The sequence below is a fragment of the Elephantulus edwardii genome, unplaced genomic scaffold (genome assembly GCF_000299155.1).
Source record: "Elephantulus edwardii isolate Elephantulus edwardi_28Jun2011 unplaced genomic scaffold, EleEdw1.0 scaffold00045, whole genome shotgun sequence".
NCBI lineage: Eukaryota > Metazoa > Chordata > Mammalia > Macroscelidea > Macroscelididae > Elephantulus > Elephantulus edwardii.
Window position 1 is genome coordinate 7118986 of NW_006399795.1, and position 24436 is coordinate 7143421.

Sequence of the window (24436 nt, forward strand, 5' to 3'; positions counted from 1 at the left end):
GTCAAAGGCATCAATTCTTCTGTCATCCTTGATCATTGTCCAGCTCTCTGATGCATAGCAAGTAATTGTGAAGATGATGGCCTCAATCAGGAGCACCTTCATCTCTAGACTGACATCCTTTCTCTTCAGCACTCTGGAGAGGTCTTTAACAGCAGATTTCCCTAAAGCAATTCATTTCTGATTTCCTGACTGCTGGTGCCAAGAGTGATGATAGTGAAATCATAGTCAAATTCCACATTTGACATAGCCTCCATTCTCCGCATTCCATATAATATCCACCTTTACAAACTAAACATAGTTCCTACTCCTGTATTCACCATGGACTCTTATCAGTTTGTTCTTAATAAGGCTCCATCTTCTCATACACACTTCCACACTAACACGGACTTCACTCGTCCAGCACAATCAACATGGCATCAAAGGGATTCTTAGGCCAACGGGAGGGATTTCTTAAACATGGCATCTCTCACATTAAACATTATCTTTCTCCTTATACTCGATCTGGTCTCTGCTCGTGGACTTAACATTTTTCAGCTCATACTCAACAAGGTCTTTGTCCTCTCACACTCAGCATAGTCTCTATCACCTCCTACTAAACATAGTTTCTGTCCCTGAACTCAACACAATCTTATTTTCTACTAACATGGTCTCCACTACATCAACAGATTCATGATCCCCTCAACCCTCATGTTGAACACAATCTCTCCCTTAGCCGTCAGCCTGGGCTCTATTCTACCCTTAACACACACTCAACATGACTTCCACCCTCCACACTCAATCTCCTTGCTCTATCCAATAAGCCGCATATTCCCTTCCACACATAACAGAGGCTCCTTTCTCACACTCAATATGGTCTGTATTCCTAGACTCAGCTTGGGCATTCTCAGCTCAAACTCCACAAAGGCTCTATCTATCCTCTCATACTCAACAAGATCTCTAGCACTTCATACTCAATGTAGCTGCCACCTTCCAACACGACACAACGCAGCATGACACAACACAACACAACACAACACAACACACCACACACCACATCTTCTTTTTCACACTCAACATCACGTCTATCCTCAATACTCAACGTGGCCACTACTCTCTCCTGAACAAGACCTTTATCATCTCATAGTCAACAACACTCCTACCTTCTAAACTCAGTCAAGTTTCCATCCATCTCCTTCTTCGACATGGACTTTATCTCCTATACCTCTCATTAATATTACTCCCATTATTCATATTCAATAAGCTCTTTCAGCCTAAAACATCACCCCAGCATCACCACCACAGGTTTGCATTTGCTCCTAATATGGTTCATTCCCTCACGCTGTTTCACATAAAGCTTCTGGGGATCATCTCTCTGGATCTTTCTCCTCAGCTCACCTACCCCTTAAGGCCAAGTCTGTCTTTGTTCTCCAGGAAAGCTCCCTGGCTATTTTCAGCCTCAATTTTCTCAATTTCTAAGTTCTTGAAGTCAAGGCCAATGACTTCACCTTAACCCTGTGTACTCTGGAAGCTCTGATGCCACAGTCCACAGGGAGTTACACTGTGAACCCCGAAGTCCTGCCTCCCTGGTGGCTCTAATCCAGCAGCAACCCTATAGGATAAAGCTGGACAATCACCTGCTGTGTAATTTACAGCCTTGGAGAGGCCGATGGAGGGTCAGTGACGAGTCAGCCTGACTCAACAGTCGTGAGAGCTGAATGGGAGACTCGGCATCATTTGCTGCCACATTCATCCTGTTTGCTCTGCTTTCTGGATTAGACTATGAAGCCCTGAGGCCAGGCTGGCCTTTCTGCTCTTCCCAACATCAACCTAGAGCTGACCTCAGAAAAAGAATTCTCAAAATTGGTTCACAATCCAGCTCTGGTGAATGGAGGAAGGGATGCTGGATTTCTTGATCCCTGTCCACTTCCACTCGGCGTTCAGGGGCCCATGCTCAGCATGGAGCTGGCCACAGGCTTGGTGTCCAAGGCGCTGATCTCGACTTCAGGAAAGAGACAGGCTCCCTTATACAACAGCAGTCTCAAACCTAATGACTTTTCATCCATGCTATTATTGTTCTGTGCTGTTGAGTTGGCAGTGGCTCTTAGTTGATCCTGCAGTGGATTTTCAGAGGTTGTAAGCCACACAGTAGAGACCGCTCATCTTTCTCCCACAGAGAAGGTACTAGGTTCACACTGCCTGCCTTGGGACTGGTGGTGCAGCTCCTTAGCACTAGTGCCATTTAATGGCCACAGTGGCCCTGGAGGCAGGTCCCTTTACATGAAGGAGGGCAGCAAGGCGCAGAGAGCTCTGCGGACTTGTGCAAGGCCACCATTAGGATGAGGGGATGCTGCACTCCCACCAGGACCCTACCTCCCAGCGATTTTTCTGGAGAGGATGTTGGTGAGGGGATGCTGACCTGAGCAATACTCACACAGGTGTTCCTGCATGTGTATGTGTGTGTGTGTGGATGGAGAGGGCAGTGGTGTGTGTGCATATGTGAGCATAGGTATAAGTCTGTAGGTGTGGGGAACCATACGTGTGCTGTGGGCATAGATGTGGGTAGAGGCCCTGGTGTGACATTGGCTCCCCAGCCAGCCAGCCAGCTTGCCAGTTCACTGCCCAGCTCTGCTGAGAACCCTGGGGGTGAGGGCAGTGTGACTCTGGGGAAGGTGACCTGGGTAGAGTTGCCCCATATCTCTTAGCAGCTCAGAGACTTGCAGGAAGGCCTTGGCAGGCCACCTGGTTGACCAGTGTGTCCAAGTGGAGGCCCTCTTGCTTGGGAGAAGACCCTCACTCAGTGAAGGGCTGTGAATGCATTCTGGATGGGGGAGCTGCTCACTGGCCTGCCCCTTCTGCCACTGAGAAAGTCACAGGGGCTCCGAGCTTATGATAGAGCGGATCGACTCCACAGGACCTGGGTCTGCCTGCTACACGGACTCACAGGGAGAGCCGAGAGTGGAAGGTTCTAGACACTTCTAGACACAGGGTTCGGAGCATCTGTGGCTCTGGGCAGGCAAGGATCGAGCTTCCAGCCACATTGGCAGGTCTATGGTGCAGACTGGCTGGGCCACTGTCCCCACTCAGAGTCACTTCTTTTTCAGCAGTTGACGGGTAGGTGAGGACACATCTGCCCAAAGCCAGCCTCTTGCTGTGGGAGTTGTGAGGTTCAAGGCTGGTGCTCTCAGGCCAGGGCCATGGGAACAGACCCCAGAATTTCCACGAGAAGTGTTAAATGTGTTAAATAACGTTCATTCTGTGGATTCTGACCCTCAGAGGAAGGAGACTCAGCCCTTCACACCCAGGCTCTAAGCTGAGACCAGCGAAGTAAGCACAATGAGATGGAAGCTGTGCCCGGAGCCCTCGGCTCAGCCCCCGACAGTTCACATGCAGAGCTTTATGGCCCAAGTATGTTAGGATGGGACTGACCTGTAAGCACCCACGCCTCACTTATCCATGTACATGGGTTCCAAAGACTAGGTTGTTATCTCAAGTTCAGTGTTTGTGACCGTGCAGGGAGGATGACCACCTGACCCCATCTCCTCTCCTGGATGTCAGGTTACTTGCCACTGCCCCAGGGAAAGGCCACTGGGTTTTTGAGAGTCAGGCTGTCCTAAGCACTGTCCCCTCAGCATCTTCAGAGTCTCCTCCCTCTCCGGTCTGCTCTGTGTTTTGAAGGCCTTCATGAATCTGGTTTCTCTCCTTTGCCATCCCCAAATGCCCTTGGTGGCTTTGCTGGGGCAGGGGTGGGAGGGCCTGGGAGCTGCAGCAGGAGTTCACGCTGGCCCCTCACCTGAGAAGTCCCTGGCTCTTGGTGGCTGGATCTGACCCTCTTCCTCTCCATGAGAATGAACAGTCTAGAGCTTCTTCAGAGACCAGGATGGCCAGGCCTAGGTTCTGCCCTTGAACTTCAGCTGTAGCTACTGATGGCTACTCCCCAGTTGATGGCACTCTCCCAGGTAGCCTGCTCTGCTCTCACGTGTGGCCTGCAGGAGGGGGCACCAGGCTGTGAGGGAGCTGATCAGCTGCCTGAGGTCCTAAGAGCCTTGGGTACCTGCACGCCCCATCTCAGGGCTCCTTCTGACCATGACTTGATCTATCCCTGCTACTCCTTGGGGATGGGAAACAGGACAATCTGAGATCCTACTTCTTCCTGATCCCAAATGTGGCTCACCTTTAGGGCACTAGCTGCTATTTCCTCAGTCTCAACCTTCCATGGGCACCCTGCTGGCCACACCCCAGTCCCTTCTCCACTCTGCCTAACATGCCAGCATCTCAAGGAGCTATGTCCTCTCTCTCCTTTTGGACAATGAAATATGCGATATGAGCTTCCCTTCAATATCTATAGGGGCTCACTGCTCATGGATTGCCAGGGACCTCAATGCCCCATGAGCAGATATGATTAAATAAACTTCTGGGTCATTTCCTTAAAAAGAACTACACCCTTGACTTTCTCCTCCAAGTTCCCAAAGCCTGGACTGCAACTGTGATGGCAGGAGCTTGAGCAGCCATTTTGGGCCACAGTAAAACAAACAAATATTTAAAAAAACAGTTTAAGAATAGCAGAGCAACTATTTGGAGGGAACCTGGGTTATTGATCTCTGACATTGTGGAGCTGCCATAATTACTAACCCTGAAAGCCCATGTGAAAAAGAAATACACCTCTATTTTATTTGTTGTTATTTTCTGTGGATTTTATAGTTGTTAGTTAATTTTGACTCATGGTTTTCAAAGCTTTGACCTTTCTGAGGTAGATAGCCTGGTTTATTTTCCAAGGCACCTATGGGCAGACCTGAACCACTGACCTTTGAGCTAGTAGTCAACCCTGAAACTGTTACAGCAGGATCTTTGTTACAGCAGGAGGACACATCTAACTACTGCAGATGAGATAACAAAAGACAGGAAAGATCTTTGGGGCCTCATTGGCAACTGCTATCAGACATCTTAATTTTTGCATTTGTTTCTTATCTCGGGGATTCTCTGAACTTGTCTGGTTTACTGAGATTCCCAAGGCACCCCATCTTGCAACCATGAGCCCCCCTTATCCTGCCACAGGTAAGGCTCCGTTCTTGGATCAGCATTCCCCTTTTCACGCGATAAGCACAACATTTTGATTGAATCACTGACAACTCTGCTGTAGGGCAGAGAAATTTGGAAACATCAGGAAATCAAACTGTGAAGTCTTTGAAAGAATGTGATTTATGTGAAAATGTGATGAAGCTAATGTGTTTGGCTCCAGCGTTCGGTGGCAGGCCTGACTCTTGAACCAGATCTGATCACTTCTTGGCACCCCCACACCCCCGGTTCCCTCTCCCCCGAACATGCTCAGCGGCTGCCCTAAGTGGGTTCCAAGCCTGATCTGAATCGATAGCTCTTATAGAAGCTGAGCTTCCCGAGCCTGATTCCTGGGCAGGGTGTCTCCTGCCCGTGCCCTGCACATCCGTGCCCGCTCTGAGTAATTGCACGCGGCTCCGTGCTCCCTCCCGAGACACTGGCGAGCCAAGTGTTATTAGATTTATGGGGAGTTTGTTGTGGTTTTACATAATTTTCTTGATGCACTGCAGATTTTTTAAGCGGCTCTCACAGTCCTTCCGGTTAAACACCTGAGCCTGGCTCAGGCCTGGCTCCCATCCCCTGCGGTTCCCAGAACTCCAGGTCCCCACCCATCCAGGAGGGGGCATCAGGGCAGGCTGGGGGACGGTGGGTTTTCTGGGGCACTACATGTCTAGGAAGAGAGGCAGTGAGTAGAGGAAAAGGAAGCAGGCAAATTAAAGGATGGGGGACACAGGGAACATGGTGATGATGGGGTGGCTTATGGGAGAAGGGCTGCCAGCACCTGTTGTCTGGGAGGGTTGGATTCGGGGAGCCCAGGTGCTCTGACAACAGTGACCCTCTCAAAAGGCTCCCCTCAGGAACATGCCCTTGGTTGGGGCCACCTCTGGAGATTTTTCTGGGATCAAGCTGGGGATGAGGTTGTTCCCTAGCTATGTGGATGGGGACCCCTAATTTGCAAATGGAGCTTGAACTCCTTGGAGTCTGAACCAAGAAGAAGGGCTGGGAGTTTGTGAGAGGCCAAGAAGAAAACTTGCTCTCAAAGCTAAGATGTAGGGAGCCCCAGGGATGCAATGCTGACATGCCTGGCTGTGAACGCCAAGACTGACTGGGGAAAAATAAAGACCTAGAGATGTGTTCCTCTGGAGATGTCAACCTAGGAAACCCCGTAGGGAAGGTCTGCTCTGTCACATGGGGTTGCTATGAGTCATAACTGACTCAACGACACTCAAGAATGACCACTGAAGACAGGCGTTGGGAAAGGGCTCCCCTCTCAAACCTTGAACCATATGGAGTGTGAGGAGGTGCAGGTGTGCCTGGCCACGCTTTCAAAGCAATAGTTCTCCTTCAGGGGCCTTATTTTGGAAGTCTCCCTAAGGACCTGGCTTCCACCCTGGGTATCTCCTCCTATGGAGGGAAAGTCTGGAGGTAGAATCACCAGAATGAACCCGATCACATGGAGTGGCTCCAAGGTACTGGCTTCCCTGACCCTGGCCTCTGTGTGTGGAGACCAAACAGAGATGGAGACTCTGAGCAGGGCCCTGCAGAGCTGGCTGACATGTTGGTGTCAGAGAACAGACCTCAGATTCTCTCTCCAATGTTATAGAAGGGGAGCTGGGGTGCAGATGGGTGAGTGATGGGCTTAGTGTCACACAGTGCGGTGGCCACAGATTCAGGATGAGTGCCCACCTCCTGGCCTAATTGTCCATTGTCATCACAATCATTGCTTTGGCCCAGCCAAGGCCCTGCTGCAGAGCAACTGTGAGCAGGGCCTGGGGCAGGAAACCCAGTGCCACGGCCAGGAGGGATCAGAATCACAGTAAGGAAGTGGGAACAGGCTTGGCGGCGGGGACATCAGAATCACAGTAAGGAAGTGGGAGCAGGCCTTGGGGGGGTATGGGATGGATGCTGTGCAGTAAATGTTCTGCCCATTGGGATGAGATAAGCAGGTGGTTCTGAGTGCTTCTGACCCCAGTGCTCTGGGCCTCTAACCTTGGAGCGGAGCCCCTGAGGATCCCCCTGTGGGTCTGGACACTGGAGACTTTTGCCATTCCACTGGCCCCTAAGGGGAGTGGACTAAAGTTGGGCCAGTCACTTCCCATTCATCTGGCTGTAAACTTCGTGGGCCTTCCATGTGCCTGGAGCTGTGATGGACCCTGTGCTGGGTCCTTGGGCAGCAGAGGCTGGTAGGGCTCATGTGGTGTCTGCTCTGGTGTTTCCTGATTTCTGAATACTCTGCAGAATTTGGAGAGGCCTGCACAGCCCCTTCTAGTTAGATATGGGAGGGTCTGCCCCAGGGGGGCTTGGAAGAGGCTCCAGAGGCAGTAAGTGGGTAAAAAAAAAAGAAGAAAAAAAAATGTTTGGGCTGAGAACTGAAAGACTGAAGGGGGCAGGTGTAGAGCAGATGATAAGGGTAGTGAAAGGGGTGGGGAGAGGCAGGGGAGCAATGAGGGAGGGTGCAGGAGAATGACAGAGGAGAGTGAAGGAAGGGTGCGGAGGAGGGGGGGCACACAAGAGGGTGTAAGGGAGAAGCCGGGTCGGGCAGAGGAACTGAAATGTTTGAATGTGACTGGATGCAGAATCTGAGGTTGCAGAGGTGTGGGGCCCACTGGTGGGGGTGCTCTTTTTATCTGGGTGGGGGCGTCCGACACAGATGGGCATGGTCAGCACTGCAGTTCAGAAGATCTTACTGGAATGGCCGGGGCCTGGCAGGCCCTGGGCTGTCTGGCTGTAGGTTCTGGGCAGTAGCACAGAGGTCAAGCTGCCCAGAGTCTTTCCAAAGGCAGCTGGCATATGGTGACCTCAGTTCAGCCTACCTAGTCTGCTGTTTTAGGGGCTCTCCCTTTGTCTTTCTGACACATGATCCAATTGGGAGGCTGGAGGAGAGAGCCCCTAACCTGAGCCCTGGAGGTACCTTCAGGGTCAGCTGGTCTGGACAGATACAGCTCAGATACTCTCTGTCCTGCCCCACCTTAGAGAGTGTAGGGCCCATCAGCCCTTTCCCTCCCGCCCAATCAATTAGGGGCCAGTGGTTCCAAGCGTCCCCTCACTGGTCTCTGAGGTTGAGGAACAATAGGTCTTTGCGCCAAGAATCAGCATTCCACAGCTGGCCCCCAGGTCTGCGTCCAGCACTGATGCCCTGTTCTTGGGCCCAGCAGATCACCCTTGCTCTTCCTGAGCCCAGCTGCCCAGCAGGCAGAGGAGGCACCACAGCCCCGAGGCCGCCTCCAGATCCTTGGTCCATGGAAATGAGGCACCGGCGCTGCTTTCTGGACTCATTTGGCATTTTGCATTCAGTGGTTTGCACCTGACAGATGCTTCTGAAAGCATCACTTTGCTGACAAAATGAAATCCAGCTCAATTACCATCATCCATTTGCCACCCAGCCTGGGAGCCAAGGCAGCCCTGTGTCCGGGAGGCAGCGGCAGAACCCAGAGCTGGGCGCAGACGGCCAAGTGAGGAAGGGGGCCAGCTTCGGCCAGCCCCCTGCTCCTCTCCCTGTCGTCCACCTCCTGCACTCCCACCGCCTGCCTACGGTCCAGGACCACAATGCTGAATCGTCCCCTCCCTTGGTGCATATTTGCCCATACTGCTTTCTTCCTTTGAACCTCACTTTTCCCTTCTGCGGTATGTTGTGTACTGTTGAGTCAGAGCTGACGCACAGCTGACTTCCTCATGGGTTTTCAGAGGCTGTAAATCACACTGAAGCAGACAGTCCATCTTTCTCTCATGGAGCAGCTGGTGGATTAGAACCTGTGTGTCTTTGGGTTACAAGTACAACTCCTTAACCTCTAAGCCACCAGAGCGCATCTGCAGTAGGGGATTGGCATTTTGGGCCCTGTGATTGAACAGGGAGGTCTGAGCATCAGATGAAAGCTGGGGTGGGACTGGGCCTTACCCAGTGGGGTTTGGCTTAGAGTTTGTGTGTCAGTGTCATCTGTGTGGAAAGGGGTGCCCAGAGGACCTGGGGCCCTGCCTGGGTGAGGCTGATCGGGTCACTGTCCAGGGTGCTCAGGCTGCTGGCTACTCACACATGGGTTTCAGCTGCCCGATGAGCTCCTCTTTCGTCCATTTGGCCCACTCCTTCTTGTCGGTGTTGATGGAGCAGAGGATGGGCCCGCAGGGCTTGCCGCAGTCCTCGATGGCTGGCACGTTCAGGTAGTGCACCAGGACGATGTCGGGGTTCTGGAAGGAGAGACAGACACTGGTATCGTGAGGGCAGCACAGAACCCATCCCAGCCTGGGCCCCTTCGCTCCCCCGTCAGGTCCAGGGAGAGTCTGAGTCTCCCCCATTCCGAGTCCACATTTGGAGCCAGCTCTCTTTCCTCTGTCCTGTGCTTTAAAGAGACATTCAACAGCATCCCTGGCCTTTGCCCACTAGATGCCAGCAACAGTCCCCCTTCCAAGTTGCTCCAACCAGAAATGTCTCCAGCCATCACAGATGTCCCCTGGGAGCCAAACTGCCTTATCGCAGACCCCCTGTTCTAAACACAGGTAGATCACTTTAGCATCTGAAGCTAAAAACCAGCTGAACCACACTGCATTTTCGGCCCAACACACAAGACCTAATGCCAACAGCCACATGCCAGCATGTGCCTGCCTCTTTCTTTACCCATGATTCCTTTTCACGGTCACTGGAAACATGGGTATCGCCACTCTGCCTTCTCCAGAGGACCCAGCATCCCCAGAGGCCAAGCTGCCATGTGCTGCCCTTCAACTTGCTGCTGCCTGCACAAGTTGCCACATCTGGGATTTTCTTCTACGTGCCACCTTTGGACTTTGCCTCCTTCCTCCCCCCAGATCTCCCTTCCTCCCCGAGACCTCCTTGGAGTTTAAAGGTTCTGTGACAAGAACCTTTGGTTTGAAGTCTTGAAGGCACAGTTTTGCCCTGAAATACTTCTATCGAAATGGGTACACCCGTTACTCTGGTGAAATGGATAAGTGCTTGGCTGCGAACCCAAAGGTTGGTGGTTCAAAGCTACCTCGAGGTTCTGTGGGAGAAAGACTTAAAGATTTGTGTCCATAGGGATCACAGCCCAGAAAACTCTGGGGTGGTTCTCTGTAACAGTGGGGTCACTATGAATTGGGATTGGTGTGGCAGCAGCCAACAAGGGTTTCTCATCCAATTCAATTCAAAGTGGCCTCTGTCCCTATCTGCCCGCCACCAGCTCTGACCCTAAGCTGCCCAGTGCGCTGAGGAGCTCGGCAGCTTTGAAGCAGGGAGCATGTGATATTTCTATGACTGTCTGGAAGGCTCATTTGGCCATACCACGTCTGTTCAAAAGCCATCATGTCACTTTATAGATGACACTTGGATAAACTCAGAAAAACCTGGCTTAACCCTTCTACCAGGGGTGAAAGTATTTCTTGGACCACGTGTTTTCCTATGACAATACATCAAGAGGCCACAGAGAACAACAGGGAAAACCACTTGCAAGGCCATATGGCTTTTCCTGCCCAGTGGACTCCTCTGAGTTCCCCTCTTGGTCCTGGGGTAGGTGCACTGAGACCCCAGGCGTGAAGGATGCTGTGCCCACAACTGCCTTTTTTGGATCTGGTTTGAGCAAGAGTGAAAAATGAACATATGAATGAATCAATCCATTAATAAATTAAGATTCAAGACGATACCATGACCAGTGCAAGAAAGGAAACGGCATAATTCAAAAAGATTTTCAATAAGGGTTGAAACGTAGCGGTTTTCCCCCCTTGCCAACGCTCAGTTAACCAGGAAATTAAATCAACACGAACAGGAGCCTGTTCGTTAATGGCAGCTTTTCTGGATTTCGGTAATCACGCTCCTTAATAATAATGATAATCCCTGACATCGCCGCGGCACTTTATTCTTTTTGAAGCACTTTGCAGCCATTACCTCATCTGGTGCCTGCTCGGGCCAAGGAGCAGGCTGGACCAGGCAGGCCAGGGCGTGGACCCTCACCTATCCCAGGGGGACAGCAAAAGGTCCTCCCTCCACGAGAACTCAGTGCCTGCGAGGGATGAAGCCAGGGCTGGGAGCCAGGGCTGCAACTCCAACCTCAGGTCCTGCCAAGGCAGCTGGTGGCCTCATTTTGCTCAGTTTAGTGCAATCCCACCTCTCATTTTATCCCACCCCCGCTGTATGCCCCAGAAGTGGGTAGGTTTTTGATGCTCATTGCATGGACAGGGTAGCCCGGAGAGATGGGGTGATCCTCCAGGACCCAGCCCCTCACCCGTCCTGCAGATGAGCAGGCTGAGCTCCCTGGGGGCTGTGTGCAGAGCAGCCCCTTCCCCTCCACCTGGCAGGGACGACTGTGGAAGGATACAGAGTGAGGATCAAAGGGCTGCGAGGCCAGCAAGCTCCTGGAGCTCCCTCTCATCCAGGCTCCTGGAGTGCGAATCTGGAGCTGGATGTCAGACACCAGGAGATAAAAGGGCTGCAGCTGTCTGCCCCCTTGTCGTGTCAGGGTCGGATTACCAAGAAGCAAGGTAAGCACAGGCTTACTTGTGCTTATTTACGAACCCAGAGTGCACAATTTCACGACTTTTCACCACATCAGAGATTCTACTCCTGGGCACAGCTGGCATCTGTCTCGCCCCTAACCCCACAACACCTTCCTACAGATTCACAGTCTCTTTTCACACTGACAGCCCCTCCCAGGGAAGGAGTCCCTAACGAGCAAGGTGAGCACAGGCTCCTTTCTGCTCTGTAGTGAATGGAGTCACTTCAGTTTCATGACATCTTGTGATGAATAACATAAAACTGTTCACTCCAGATTAGTAAGTAAACACAAGGAAGCCCATGTGTGCCTCCCTTGCCCTTGGCCTCCCTGAGCAGCCAGCTCCTAGGAAGGGCCCTGGGAGGTCAAGAATGAATGGGTGGGGACAACAGAGCACAGGCCCTCCTCACTCACCGAGCAGGGAAATCCCCAATCCAGGCACCACTCCCCTTTCCTGGGAAGCCCTACTTTCTGCCTGCAGGACTCACCCTCCATTTTTTTTTTTAATAATCAACCAGCCTGCTGCTATACTTGGAGGACCAGCATGCCACCTCCTCCAGGAAGACTTCCTTGATATCTCACTTGATGGCATTTAGGTTTGTATCTTAATAGTCTGTATATCTAAATAATTTCTTCAAGCACATGGAGAAGATCCAGAGATATGGACGCGTATTGATGACAGCAAAGATATAGACAAGAGTTGGCACTCAGTTCACGTTCTTAAGAATTGAATTTGGTGTGGGGAATGAACTCATAAAACATTACACTACATGAGTGAGCCTGGAGTACATTATGTGGAGTGAAATATCTCTAAACAAAAGGACAAATACTGCATAACACAGGGTGTCATGGTTGTATTCTCTCTCCATAGCTATGTAATCTGTATGCTGAACAAATTATTAAAGAAGCTGCATTCTATGAAGAGGAGTGTGGCATCAGGATTGGAGGAGACTCATCAATAACCTGTGTTATGTGGATGACACAACCTTGCTTGCTGAAAGTGCGGAAGACTTGAAGCACTTGTTGCAGAAGATCAAGGAATGCAGGCTTTGGAATGGACTGCATCTCAGTGTCTAGAAAACAAAGATGCTTACCACTGGACCGACAGGCAGCATCATGACGGATGAAGAGGAGATTGAAACTGTAAACAATTTCATCTTGCTTGGATCCAAAATTAACATCCTTGGTACCAGCAGTCAGGAAATAAGGAGATGCACTGTACTAGAAAAATATGCAGTTACGGGCCTTTCCAAATTATTGAGGAATAATGATGTCAGTTTGAGTACTAAGGTGCATCTGATTCAGGCCCTATTCTTCCCAATAACTTGCTATGCATCTAAGAGCCAGACAATGAACAATGATGACAGAAAAACTGACGTCTTTGAGCTGTGGTGTTGGAGAAAAATCACTAAACATCCTAGGGACAGCCAAAAGAACAGATATGTCTTGTAGAGGAAGAATGATGAGTCTTTGCCTCACATACTTTGGGTATGTTGCTAGGAGGGGCTCTTCCTTGGGGAGGGACATAATGCTGGGAAGGATGGAGGATCGATGAAGGAGCAGAAGACCCTCAGGTGTACTGACATGGTGACTGCTGCAATAGGCTCTTGTGTGTTAGGAAGTGTGAGGATGGCACAGGGTAGAACATGGTTAAGATCTTTTGTTCATAGGGCCATTATGAGTGATATTCAACTCAATGGCACCTAATAACAACTGCTATTATAAAATGGTACTGACATGGGGGGGTTGAGGGGAGAATATGAAAAGATTGGTTAAATAGTGAACACTGCATTAGAACAGATAAGGGGAAGAACTGTCTGAAATGAATATTGTTGTTGTTATGTGCTGTCAAGTTGCTTGTGACTCATAGCGACAGCCCTGAAACCTACTCTATCCTGTGGCAACTTTACTGTATCTGACACATCTACTCTCATTAACCCAGTCTCATTGATGACCTCCCTTTTTCCATCCCTCTCCCCTTCCAAGCATGATGTCCCTTTCCAAGGATTGGTTCCTCCTTGCAACATGTCAAAAGTATGTCAGATGAAGCCTCTGAATCCTTGCCTCCAAGGAGCAGCCTGGATTTACCCTCTCTAGGATGAACCTGTTTGTTCTCCTGGCAGTCCATGGTATATTCCAAACTCTTCTTAAGCACCACAGCTCAAAGGCATGTATTCTCTTTCTATCATATCTAGTCATTGTCCAGCTCTCTGACACATAGCAAGCAATTGCAAAGACCATTGCCTGGATCAGGTGCACCTTAGCCTCCAGACTTATGTTGTTGCTCTTCAGTACTCTGGAGAGGTCCCTGACAGCCGACTTTCCCAAAGCAATTTGACTCTTGATTTCCTAGCTGCTGGTGCCAAGAGTGTTGACTGTGGAGCCAAGCAAACTAAGGTTAACAATCTCAATCTCTTCACCATCTCTCATGATGCTGCCAATTGGCCCAGTGGTGAGAATTTTTGTTTTCTTGAAGTTGCGCTTCAATTCATATTGAAGACTGCAGTCCTTGATCTTCTGCAGCAAGAGCTTCAAGGTCCTCTTCAGTTTCAGCAAGTAGGGTTGTGTCATCTGTAGGTTGTTGATGATTCTTCCTCCAATCCTGATGCCACATCTTTGCTCATACAGCTCTGCCTCCTAGATGATCTGTTCTGCATATAGATTGAAAAGGTATGGAGATGGAATACACCCCTGGTGTATACCCTTCCTGATTTTGAGCAATGTTTCCTTGCTCTGTTATGATGACTGCCTCCTGGTCCAAGTATAGGTTCACATAAATACAATCAAATGTCCTGGGATTCCCATTCTTCTCAGAGTCAGCCACAGTTTGTATATTATTAGGTATTATATGTATGACATTTTTGTTTGTATTGCAAAGTGGACTGGAGGAGGAGGAAGGGAGGGAGAAGGAGGAAAGTGTGCAACAATAAATGAATTTAAAAATCCCAGAAAAAAGTAAAAGAATCAAATTTGGATGCCCTGGGTGGTAAGTAAATCCATGGTTGGTTTATATGTTAGACTGCTAACAGAAAGGTTGGTAATTCAAATCCACAGTTGTTCTAAGGGAGAAGGATGGAGAATTTTTTCCTATAAAAATGTACAGCTTTGGAAACTCCCCAGAGGGTTGCAGTGAATTGAGATCCACTAGATGACAGTGGGTTTGGCTTGGGTATTTGGGTGGTGGTGCAATGGTTGATGTGCTTGGTCGTCAAACGAAAGGTTGGACATTGGAGTATACCCAGAGGTGCCTGGGAAGAAAGGCCTGGTGGTCGACTGCTCAAAGATGAGTCACTGATTGAAAACTTACAGGTTTCTCAGTACACAGTCTGTTCTGGAACACATGAGGCTGTCATGAGTTGGAGTCATATTGGTGGTAACTGGTTAGAATTTAATTAGGGTGACTTAGAATATACCATCTTTACTCTCAGAGGACTTGTGTACGAATGTTTGGCTTCTGTTTTCTGGGTTTATGAAAGCAAGGGCAGACTATCTCCACACAGGTTCTAGGAATTAAGGTATAAGAGGTTCTTTAGTTTTTATGGGTCAGAGGCCTCTCTGAGATGCTGATAAAAGCCGTGGGTGTGGATGTCTCATCTCGCACCTAACAAATGTCCCCACTGTACCACATCAACATTCCATTTCAGGGGCTCCCAAGTCCAGTCAGTGGTCCAGGGACCCCACACACATGACTGCAGACTTGGGTATTCAGCTTTGATGCTGCTCCCCTCAATCAGGAAGCCCCTTCCTGTGCTTCTTGGGCCTTTGACAAAGCAGAAAGTTCTGGCTCAAGGGTCCCAGGAGGCCTGGTTTAGGATTAGAAGATGGAGAAGCAAATGGCTTCACTTAGAATGGATTCTATCCTGTAGCCTATAGGGTTCCTGCTGCTGAAACTCAGAGCTGAATTAAAAACGACTTCCTGGCATAGGTCTGATTTTAAGACACATGATTGAGGTATTTTTGGAAATTTGGGGCATACATTGCTTCCTGGCAACATTGTGATTTTACTCATTAGTTATACATTTTATTGGATGTTTTTTTGGCAGAAAAGTATATTAGCCTTAGAATTCTAATGTGTCAGTTCATGGAGTGCTCAGGACAGGGTGGGGCCTCACTGTGACCTACTTTGCTGGCTGAGACAGGCTCAGCCTTAGACAGCTGGGCTGAGTGGGCCACAGCCAAGGCCAGCCCTAGGCGGCTTCCAAGGTATGCTGACATCAGTGGAGCCAGCTGACCTGTTGCTCCAGCCTGTGTCACTCTGATGTTTCTCTGAGGCTCACCATTCAGCTCGAGAAGCAAAGTATGAGAACTTGTCAAAAGACTTCCTCTTGGTCTATGGAATTTATGGGAAGATGCTAGAAGGTGCCTGTCCTGCCCCCAAGAGAACACGAGCTCCAAAGATCCCAGGACACCTAGTCAAAGACCTAGTGGGCAGGAAATAGGAGAGTAGACTGTGCTGTGAGTGTCAAGAAAAAGAAATCTCAGAGATGTTCTAGAATCTTCTGAAAGAAAAGAACCACAGTTATTGATGTATTTTTGTAGTTGTTAGGTGTTGTTGAGTCACCTGTGACTCACAGTGACTCTATATGCAACAGCTCTGAAGCCTGCTCTGTCCTGAGACAGTCTGACTGCCTCTGACACACCAATTCCCGTTGCCCCATTCACTGTATCAATTCATCTCATCCAGGGTCTGACTCACAATAACTCCAGATACAACAGCACGAACCACTGCCCAACCCTGTACCACCCTCACAACTGCTGCCATATCTGAGCCCATTCTTGCAGCCACTCTATCAATCCAACTCATTTGAGGGTCTTCTACTTTTTTTGCCAACTCACCTCTCTTTATGAAGCATGATGTCCTCCCCTGAGGACTTGTGCCTCCCGGTAACATGTCTGAAATATGTGGGATAAAGTGACCCCAGGCTCACTTCTAACTCTACTTCCTCCAGGACAGGTTTGTTCAATCTTGCTGCAGTCCATATATATTCTTTCCTATGGATGGAGATCCCACCCCTCCCTCTGGCACCTCAAGATCCTTATCTCCAAATGGAAACATGGTTCTCCTTCTCTCCCAAGCGCTTCTGTAGGGAGCCATGATCCAAATCCAAACCAAACAGTTGCTATGGAGTCAACCCCAACTCATGTCAGCTGCACGTGTGTCACAGTTATGCTCCACAGGGTTTTCATGGCAGACATCTTCGAAGTAGATTGCTAGGCTCATCTTAGAAGGTGCCTTTGAGCAGGCTTGAACTTCTAGCCTTTTGATTAGTGGCTGAGAGTGTAAACTGCACCCTTCAAGGACTCCTGGGAGCCCTCTCCTGCTTGGACACTAGCCTCTGGACACTCCTCCTCCTGGCCTGGTATTTTGTGCTGCTTTGTGTGGAGTCTCAGAGTTCCTAAAAAATCCTGGCCCATATATGTGCACCAGCCCCATTGTTCTCCCCTCTACCCAAGACTTCTCTGGTCAAATTTCTCCTTCTTCCTGGGAGTGGGCATTCTATTCAGAGGGATGGGAGTTAATGAAATAGGCTGGGATGAAAGATTTTGCTTCCCATTCAAATGTGGAGCTCAGTCCTAGTGCCCTGCTCCCCAATTATGGTAAAATATAGAGGGACAGCGCAGGAGGGGAAGACCCTCTATGAGGTGTACTGATTCAGTGACTGGGGTACTCAGGATGGGTGTGTTGGGGGCAATGAGATTGGCACAGGATAGAGCACGGTTTAGGTCTGTTGTACATAGGGTCGTTATGAGTCGCAAACGACTCGACGGCACATAACAACAACAACAATAGTATTTGCCAGGTGGTTCAAATCCACTCTGAAGGAGAAAGATGGGAAATCACCTCTCATGCAATTATAGCCTCTGAAAGCCCACTGGAGGGTCAGCTCTGAGTTGGTTCTGATGATGGCACATAATAACCAACCACTTCACACTCAGTGCTGTGCCGTCATCGCCACTATTTATATCGAAAATCTTTTCATCATGCCAAAAAGGAACTATACTAATTAAGCATCAACTTTCTGTTCTGCTCTACCCTCCCGCTCCCTGGTAACCTCTGGCCCACTTTCTGCCTCCATGCATTTGCCTACCCTAGCTATTTTATATAGTGGGATCATTTGATATTAGTACTGTTTTTGTGCCTGGATTATTTCCACTTACCATCATGTTTACAAGGAAGAAAAGTCTGGTGATCTACTTCAGAAAATCAATCAACGGAAGCCTGTGGATTATAATGGACAACGAATGACACACTTGCCTTTGGTGCATCACAAATCTCTGGAGGCAGATATTGTGCTTGGAAGTGGGCTAGTGATATTGAACTCAGTGAACTGGATCAGTACAGTGGCCAAACAACGGACTTGGATACACCAGCGAGCTTGAGGATGACATGAGACTGGACTGAACAGTGTTTTGTTCTGTGGTACCTAGGTTATCGTAAGTTGAAACTGATTGGATGGCAACTGTCTGTCTCAATCTAACATTTAAAGTTCATCCAGGCTGCAGCTTGAATCAGAGCTATGTTTTTCTTTATCTGAGTGATAAGTCTGCTGTCAGAGACCTCTCCAAGGTACTGAGGAGCAACAATGTCAGTCTGGAGACTAAGGTGCGCCTGATACAGGCCATGGTTTTTGCCATTACTTGCTATGCTTCAGAGAGCTGGACAATGACTAGGGATGATAGAAGGAGTGTTGATGCCTTTGAGCTGTGGTGCTGGAGAGGAATAATGAATATACCATGGACTGCTAGGAGAACAAACAGGTTCATCCTGGAGAGGGTGAAGCTGGGCTGCTCTTGGAGGCAAGGATTCTGAAGCTTTATCTGACATAGATTGGACATGTTCCAAGGAGGGACCAGTCTTTGGAGAGGGACATCATGCTTGGGAGGGTGGAGGGGCAGCATAGGAGAGGAAAACCCTTGATGAGATGGATTGATTCCGTCACTGGGGTAACGGGTATAGGTGTGTCGGAGACAGTAAGATTGGCAACGAATAGAGTAGGGTATAGGGCTTTTGTGCATATGGTTGCTATGAGTTGCAAGTGACTTGTCGGCACATAACAACAACAACAACAACAACATGGATGTACCACAAGATGTGTGGCAATAGGGGAAAAATCTGTTGTCAAGGACCTCTTCAAGGTGTTAAGGAGACATAATGTTAGTTTAAAGACTAAGGTGCAACTGGTCCAAGCCATGGTCTTTTCAAACACTTGCTATGCATCTGAGTGGACAATGAATAAGGATGACGGGAGAATTGACACCTCTGAGCTGTATTGTTGGAGAATACCGAATATCCCATGGATTGCTAAAAGAACAAACATGATTAGAGAAAACACAACCAGAGTGCTCCTTGGAGGTTAGGATGGTGAGGCATGTATTTTGGGCATGTTGTTAGGAGAGGTCAATCCTGGAAAAAGACATTATGACTGGAATGGTGGAGGACTGGTTAAAGAGAGGAAGATCTTCAATGATATGGATTGACATAGGGACTGTGACAGTGGGTTCAAGTATATCAGAGATAATAAGGACGGTACAAGATGGGGCAAGGTTCTGATCCATTGTTCACTGTAAGTCCTAGTCGACTTGACAGCAACAATAACAATAACAATAACTTGGTGGACTCTTGGATTGTCTCCACATTTTAACTGTTGTGGCTAGTGCTGCAGTGAACGTTAAGTTCAAGAGTCTGAGTTCTTGCTCTTTAAGTCTTTTGGATGTACACCCAGATGTGGATTTGTTGGTTTATAAGGTCATTTTGTATTTAACATTTTGAAGAACCACCAAACAGATTCAGTCCCTGACTGAGTGTTGTAGTCTGGTGAGGTCTTTGGGGGCTTCCCTGCTTTGGGGAGAGGACATTGGTGGGAGGTAAGTGATTGGCACAGGAATGGGGGCATGATAGTGATAGCCTGGGCCTGGTGGCCTAGTGACAAGAAGCTGCGCTGCAATCTTGGAGGTACAGGGTTCAAGTCCACCAACTGTTCTGCAGAAGAAGGATGGGCAATCTCCTCCTGTGTGATTAACTGCCTCCGAAAACCTGCCGAGGGGTCAGCTATGGGTCGGTTCCAAATTGATGGCACACAACAACAGATGTTTAGAGATCTGAGGAAACAAAATTGTTCTGAGTAACAGCAGACAGCAGTAATGGTGGGGACACTCAGTATGGCGGCAGATGGGAATCTGGCACCTGAACTGGATTATCATACAGTGGCTTCTGCCACAAACACTCCAGATTTGTGGGCTGGCACAGCTGGGCTGAGCTCCCTTTGCAGCCTGGAGGTGCAGCAGGCAGGCAAAGCTGGGCTGGGGTCCCCTGTGATGGGCTGTGGTGGGCCAAGGACCACAGGCATCTCTGGCAGAGAGGCCCAGACAGGAAGAGCCAGACAAGGACCACCCAGAGACCGAACCAGCAGCCGAAGGGCTTGTCTCGGATCATGGCTGAGGTAGGAGAAGCAGCAAGGAAGAGGACAGGAGGAAAGAGAAATGGACTTGAGAGGGGTGGCAGAGATAAGGGGGGAAGGAATAGGTTGGCTCCTGCCTGACCCAAGTGGGCAGCAGCGTGTGGCCCTGAGGATGAAGGAGACGCCAGGTTCTCTTCCAGCCCCATGAACTCAGATGCCCAGCTCAGAGGGATTCTGCACTCCCTGTGCCTTCAGGATCCTGAGTCGTGAGAGCGCAGGGCAGGAGGGGCCAGGATGGAGCTGCGATGGTGGGGGTATCACCTGGAATAGCACAAAATTCCCCCGGAAGAGCGCAAGAACCACTCTTTGGGGCAAGTAAAAGAGTATGATTGGCCTTTGCCTTGTCGGGTGGGCCTGACCCACAGCCGTGCTCACCTGCAAAGTCACAGACATCACCTACTGGAATACATGTTCAATGTGGAGAGGTGGTGGTGGGAGCGGTATTACATTTCAGTTTTCTGGGCACTGCTGAACCTTGGCAATCCCTGCCTGCCTGTGCCCACTCCAGGGCTTGTAGAATCAGCTGAGAGTGTAGCAGTGAACTCTCCTACGACACCCAGCAAGGGGACTTGAATCACCGCAACAAGAACTTTGTGATTCCCAGGTCGGCAGATGGGACAACTGGGTGCTTCGGTCACTGTGGGAGGGAGGGGAAGCTTGCCCAATCTAGAACCCCTTTCTGTGGAGTAAGCAGGAAAGAGGCCCAAGAAGTGGTTAAAAATGCAAAAAGCTGTTGGTTTTGATAAAGAAAAATGCAGCTGCAACATCTGTTTGACTCTTGTTTGCAGCTTCATCAACGCTAAGTGGTCGATAAATCAGGGTGGCGTGGCGCTCCGTTTCTTCTGGGCTCCATCATTAATCTCGTGCCAGTTCTCATGAAAAATGAAGGAGAGAGGCTGCGTGATAGTGAAAATGTATACAGTACGTAGAAAGTCAGGATAGCATGGAAGAACGCAGGGACCTCCCAACTTGCTGCTTGAGTGGAGGTGAGTCTCAAAGTCCCTGCTCGGGAGGAGAGGGCAGAGCTGAGAGGAACAGCATGGTGGTCCTGGCCACTAGCTTGTTTTATGATTGCATTTGTCATCTGAGCCCCATTTATGCAGATTCCAGAAGCCCCTGAAAAAGCCTGATTCAAAGAAGTATCCCTATGCCTGGCACTTAAAACCAGGAAGCAGGCATATCAAACACAGGAGCCCAAAGCCAGCAGAGAGTGGAGAGGGATTTATAGGGAATGAATAAATGATAATTCCAGGCAGTGTTGGGGACTGAAGGAGAGGTCATTCTTCTTAAAGACAGAGCGGTCTTCTTCCTTCTGGGTCCCATCTGTCCTGGGAAGCTTGGTACCTGCCACTCTTGGCCCTGGTTAAAGGTATGAGGTAGGGATCCCTGGGTACCCACAGGAAAGGAGGCTCAGACTTCATGGTGGCCCCTGTCCTGGCCTCTGAGAGCTGCCAGAAGGCAGGAGGGAGGGCAAACCACCCAGAGCCTGGAGCTGAGGCCTCAGGATGGAAGGGAACTCAAGAACTCTACTCCTGAGAAGGGTGTGGGCAGAGTGCCCACTGCTCTGTCCTCCCAGAGCTGCCAGCTCCCTCCAGCCTGCTCTTTCCTGCTGCAGACAGGAAGGATGCTCCGGGAGTTGCTACATCCTGCTGTCAATTTTAGATGTATAAGGGAACAGCCTGGGAGCCGGCACGTGAACGTGTCCCCAGCAGAGATTCTAGGGGAGCCTGGATTTCAGAAGATCCAGTCAACAGTGTGCCCAGTCCTTTGTGCAGGTCACCTCAGTTGCTGGGACCATTATCATCCTGGCTCACAGAAAGGGAAGTGTGTTCGCGGGATTAAGGGATTAACAGATTAACATGGTGGCTGGCTTCAGTTCAGAGCCTGCATCCCTGCTTCTCCTCTACTCTGCAGGGTCCCTGGGGCTCCACAGATGGAGCTCACTGGGTAGAGCTGGGGAAGGGCTGTGTGTTGCCACAGCACCCTGGGCAATGGCCCAAGTGAGTGTGTGAATGGGAACAAAGCTGGTCCAGGCAGCCAGGCTGGTCATCTGTAAACTCCTCAGGACCAGTCTGAAGCCACTGATGTCTCTGGTCCTTGGTGGGTAAGACACTTATGGGGTAAGGCGTGAATGGGATCGAGGGTTTGGAGTGGGATGGACAGCCTGGCAAGGGACAGTGACCTAAGTCAGCAGCTGCTCATTTGGAACAGATTCAGCCCCCGCCCCCCACATTAAGGGTTCTGTGAAAGGAGAAAAAGGGAGAGATTAGGAATGCCTAGTGGTAAGGAGTTATGCTGCGAAACCAAAGGTACTCAGTTCGAATACTTGCTGCTCCGAAGGAGAAAGATGGGCAGTCTCCTCCCCAAACCCGCTGATTCAGCTATGAGTTCATCCCGACTCGACAAAACACAACAAGAAGGAATGGAAAGAGGACTTTCCATGTCCTCAGAAATAGGCAGGCTCAGCTGTCCCCTTTGCTCTCTGGGAGCTGGGCCCCACATCTCATGCTAGGCACCGGGAACCCCCACTCCTGGACAGCATGGTAGGGGACACAGGAATCGCCTGTATCCTAGGAAGATGCTCTGTGTGATACCCAGTGGGACTTCCTTCCCTCGTCCAAGTGGGGACCGAGGCCAGCCAAGCTGGGGAAACCCAGCGGTCCCTCCAGACGGCTGCCTCCTTTAGCCAGCATGCACTCCATGGGATTCTGGGGCCAGCAGCCCTTCCCTGCTTCGGAGGGAGGCTGGGAGACTTAATTAGTTAATGCGAGTAAAGTGGTCTGAAGATGAAAAACCCTGGATAATTGCTGAGTGCTGTTGCTGCCACTGCTGTTATTATTACTGAGTTACCAGAATTTTCCAGTCATGGGAATGTAGTTAAACAGTTTCTACACGGTGTGGTGTTCCAGGAGTCATGCTGGCTTAGGGGCTGCTCGGTCTGCCCCCTTAGCTCTTAGGCAACTCAGGGGGCGGGGGGAAGCTTATAGTGGGAAGCCCCACCCAGCTAAACCAGACCACACCCTCGCAGGCCTTGGCCCATCCTGAATTTGAAGCATTGGAGTGAAGGGCAATTTACTATGAGCAGATGCATGTGATTTAAAAGGGGCCAGAATACATAATTTGCTTAGACTTTCCAGAAGCTTCTACCCAATGGCTCCTGAAAGATCCAAGATAGACGTAGCTGGGGAGAGTACATTATCATAGATTGAGGACATGGAAAGTCATCTGCCCATTCCTCCTCTTTTCTCTTTCTCTTTGCTTTTCCCCTAACTTCCCAACTCCCAACTTTGAGGCCCTTCACCTGTCCCCATGGAACAGCTGCTCTGCTGCAGTCATGGTCCCCCACCAAGTTGTCCCTCCACCCTTCACTCTATACCCTACCAGGGTCCACTTGACCTCTGGTGTCCTGACCACTGAGGACCGGAGACACTAATGACCTTAGCCGTGCCACAAACATCTTACAGGCCAGCACAGGAGTCCAGCCCTACCTCTGCTTTACCAGTTCAGTATCTCAGATGCCTAGCCTGGTGCTCTGGACCCAAGTTTGTCCCCGCCTGGACACTCCCTGGGCTAAGGAAATGTGAGCACACTTCTGGCTGAGCAAATACAAAGAGGGAGATTGAGGCAGCCAGGCCTCCATGATTGAAAATCCTTTTCAATTATCTGGAGGAAGAAATGCCCGATAACATTCCAATGTTTGCTGATGAGACCCAACGCTTACGGCTGACAATGTGCCACGTCCTCTGTGACCAGGCGAGAAATAATCTCATGCAGGCCTATTAGAGGGTGGAGGAGAGACCACCAGATGCCAGTGAGGAGGAAGTGGGAGGCAAGGGACTACTCGTGACTGCCGAGTTGATTCTGACTCTTAGCGGCCTTAGAGGGGCCGGCTAGAATTGTTCCACAGGGTTTTCAATCCTGTTAATTGGCAGAAACAGATGGACACATCCTCCTTTCTCAGAAAGCAGGTGGGTTTGAACTGCTAACCTTTCTGTGGCAGTTGAGCAATTAACAACTAAACAGCCAGGGCTTTTGGCAAGGCTCTGTCTCGCGCTCATTCCCACTGAGTTGGAGCCAATTCATAGCTGACCCTCTAGTGGGTTTTCAGAGGCTGTAAATCACATGGGAAGAAACTACTTATCTTCTCCTCAGTAACAGCTGATGGAATATCACGCTTTTGGGTTGAGGCTAGGAAATATCAATAGAATACATGGAGGCTGATGAGTCTCAGTTGCAGCTAGCCAAAGTCAGGGATGATGCTTGGGGTACTTGGAAGCCACTGGCTCAAAAATGTTGCTGACAACAGAAGAAGCTCATCCTAGAAAGGTGTGAATGACCTGGGGCCAAAAATGGCCACAGGATATGAACAGGCACTTCACCGCAGACGACATTCAGATGGCTAACAAGCACATGAAGAAATGCTCAAAATCCCTAGCCCTAAGAGAGATGCAAATTAAAACAACTATGAGATATCAT

The 24436-nt window shown here is 49.8% G+C and overlaps 1 protein-coding gene across 1 annotated transcript in view; it reads right to left on the reverse strand.

The window, feature by feature from the left end:
• Positions 1–24436, reverse strand: part of CAMTA1 (calmodulin binding transcription activator 1) — a 1380526-nt gene that overhangs the window by 186759 nt on the left and 1169331 nt on the right. The window contains exon 7 of the mRNA XM_006885914.1: positions 9060–9213. Coding sequence (XP_006885976.1) covers positions 9060–9213 — 154 coding nt within the window. The remainder of the gene's footprint in view (positions 1–9059; positions 9214–24436) is intronic.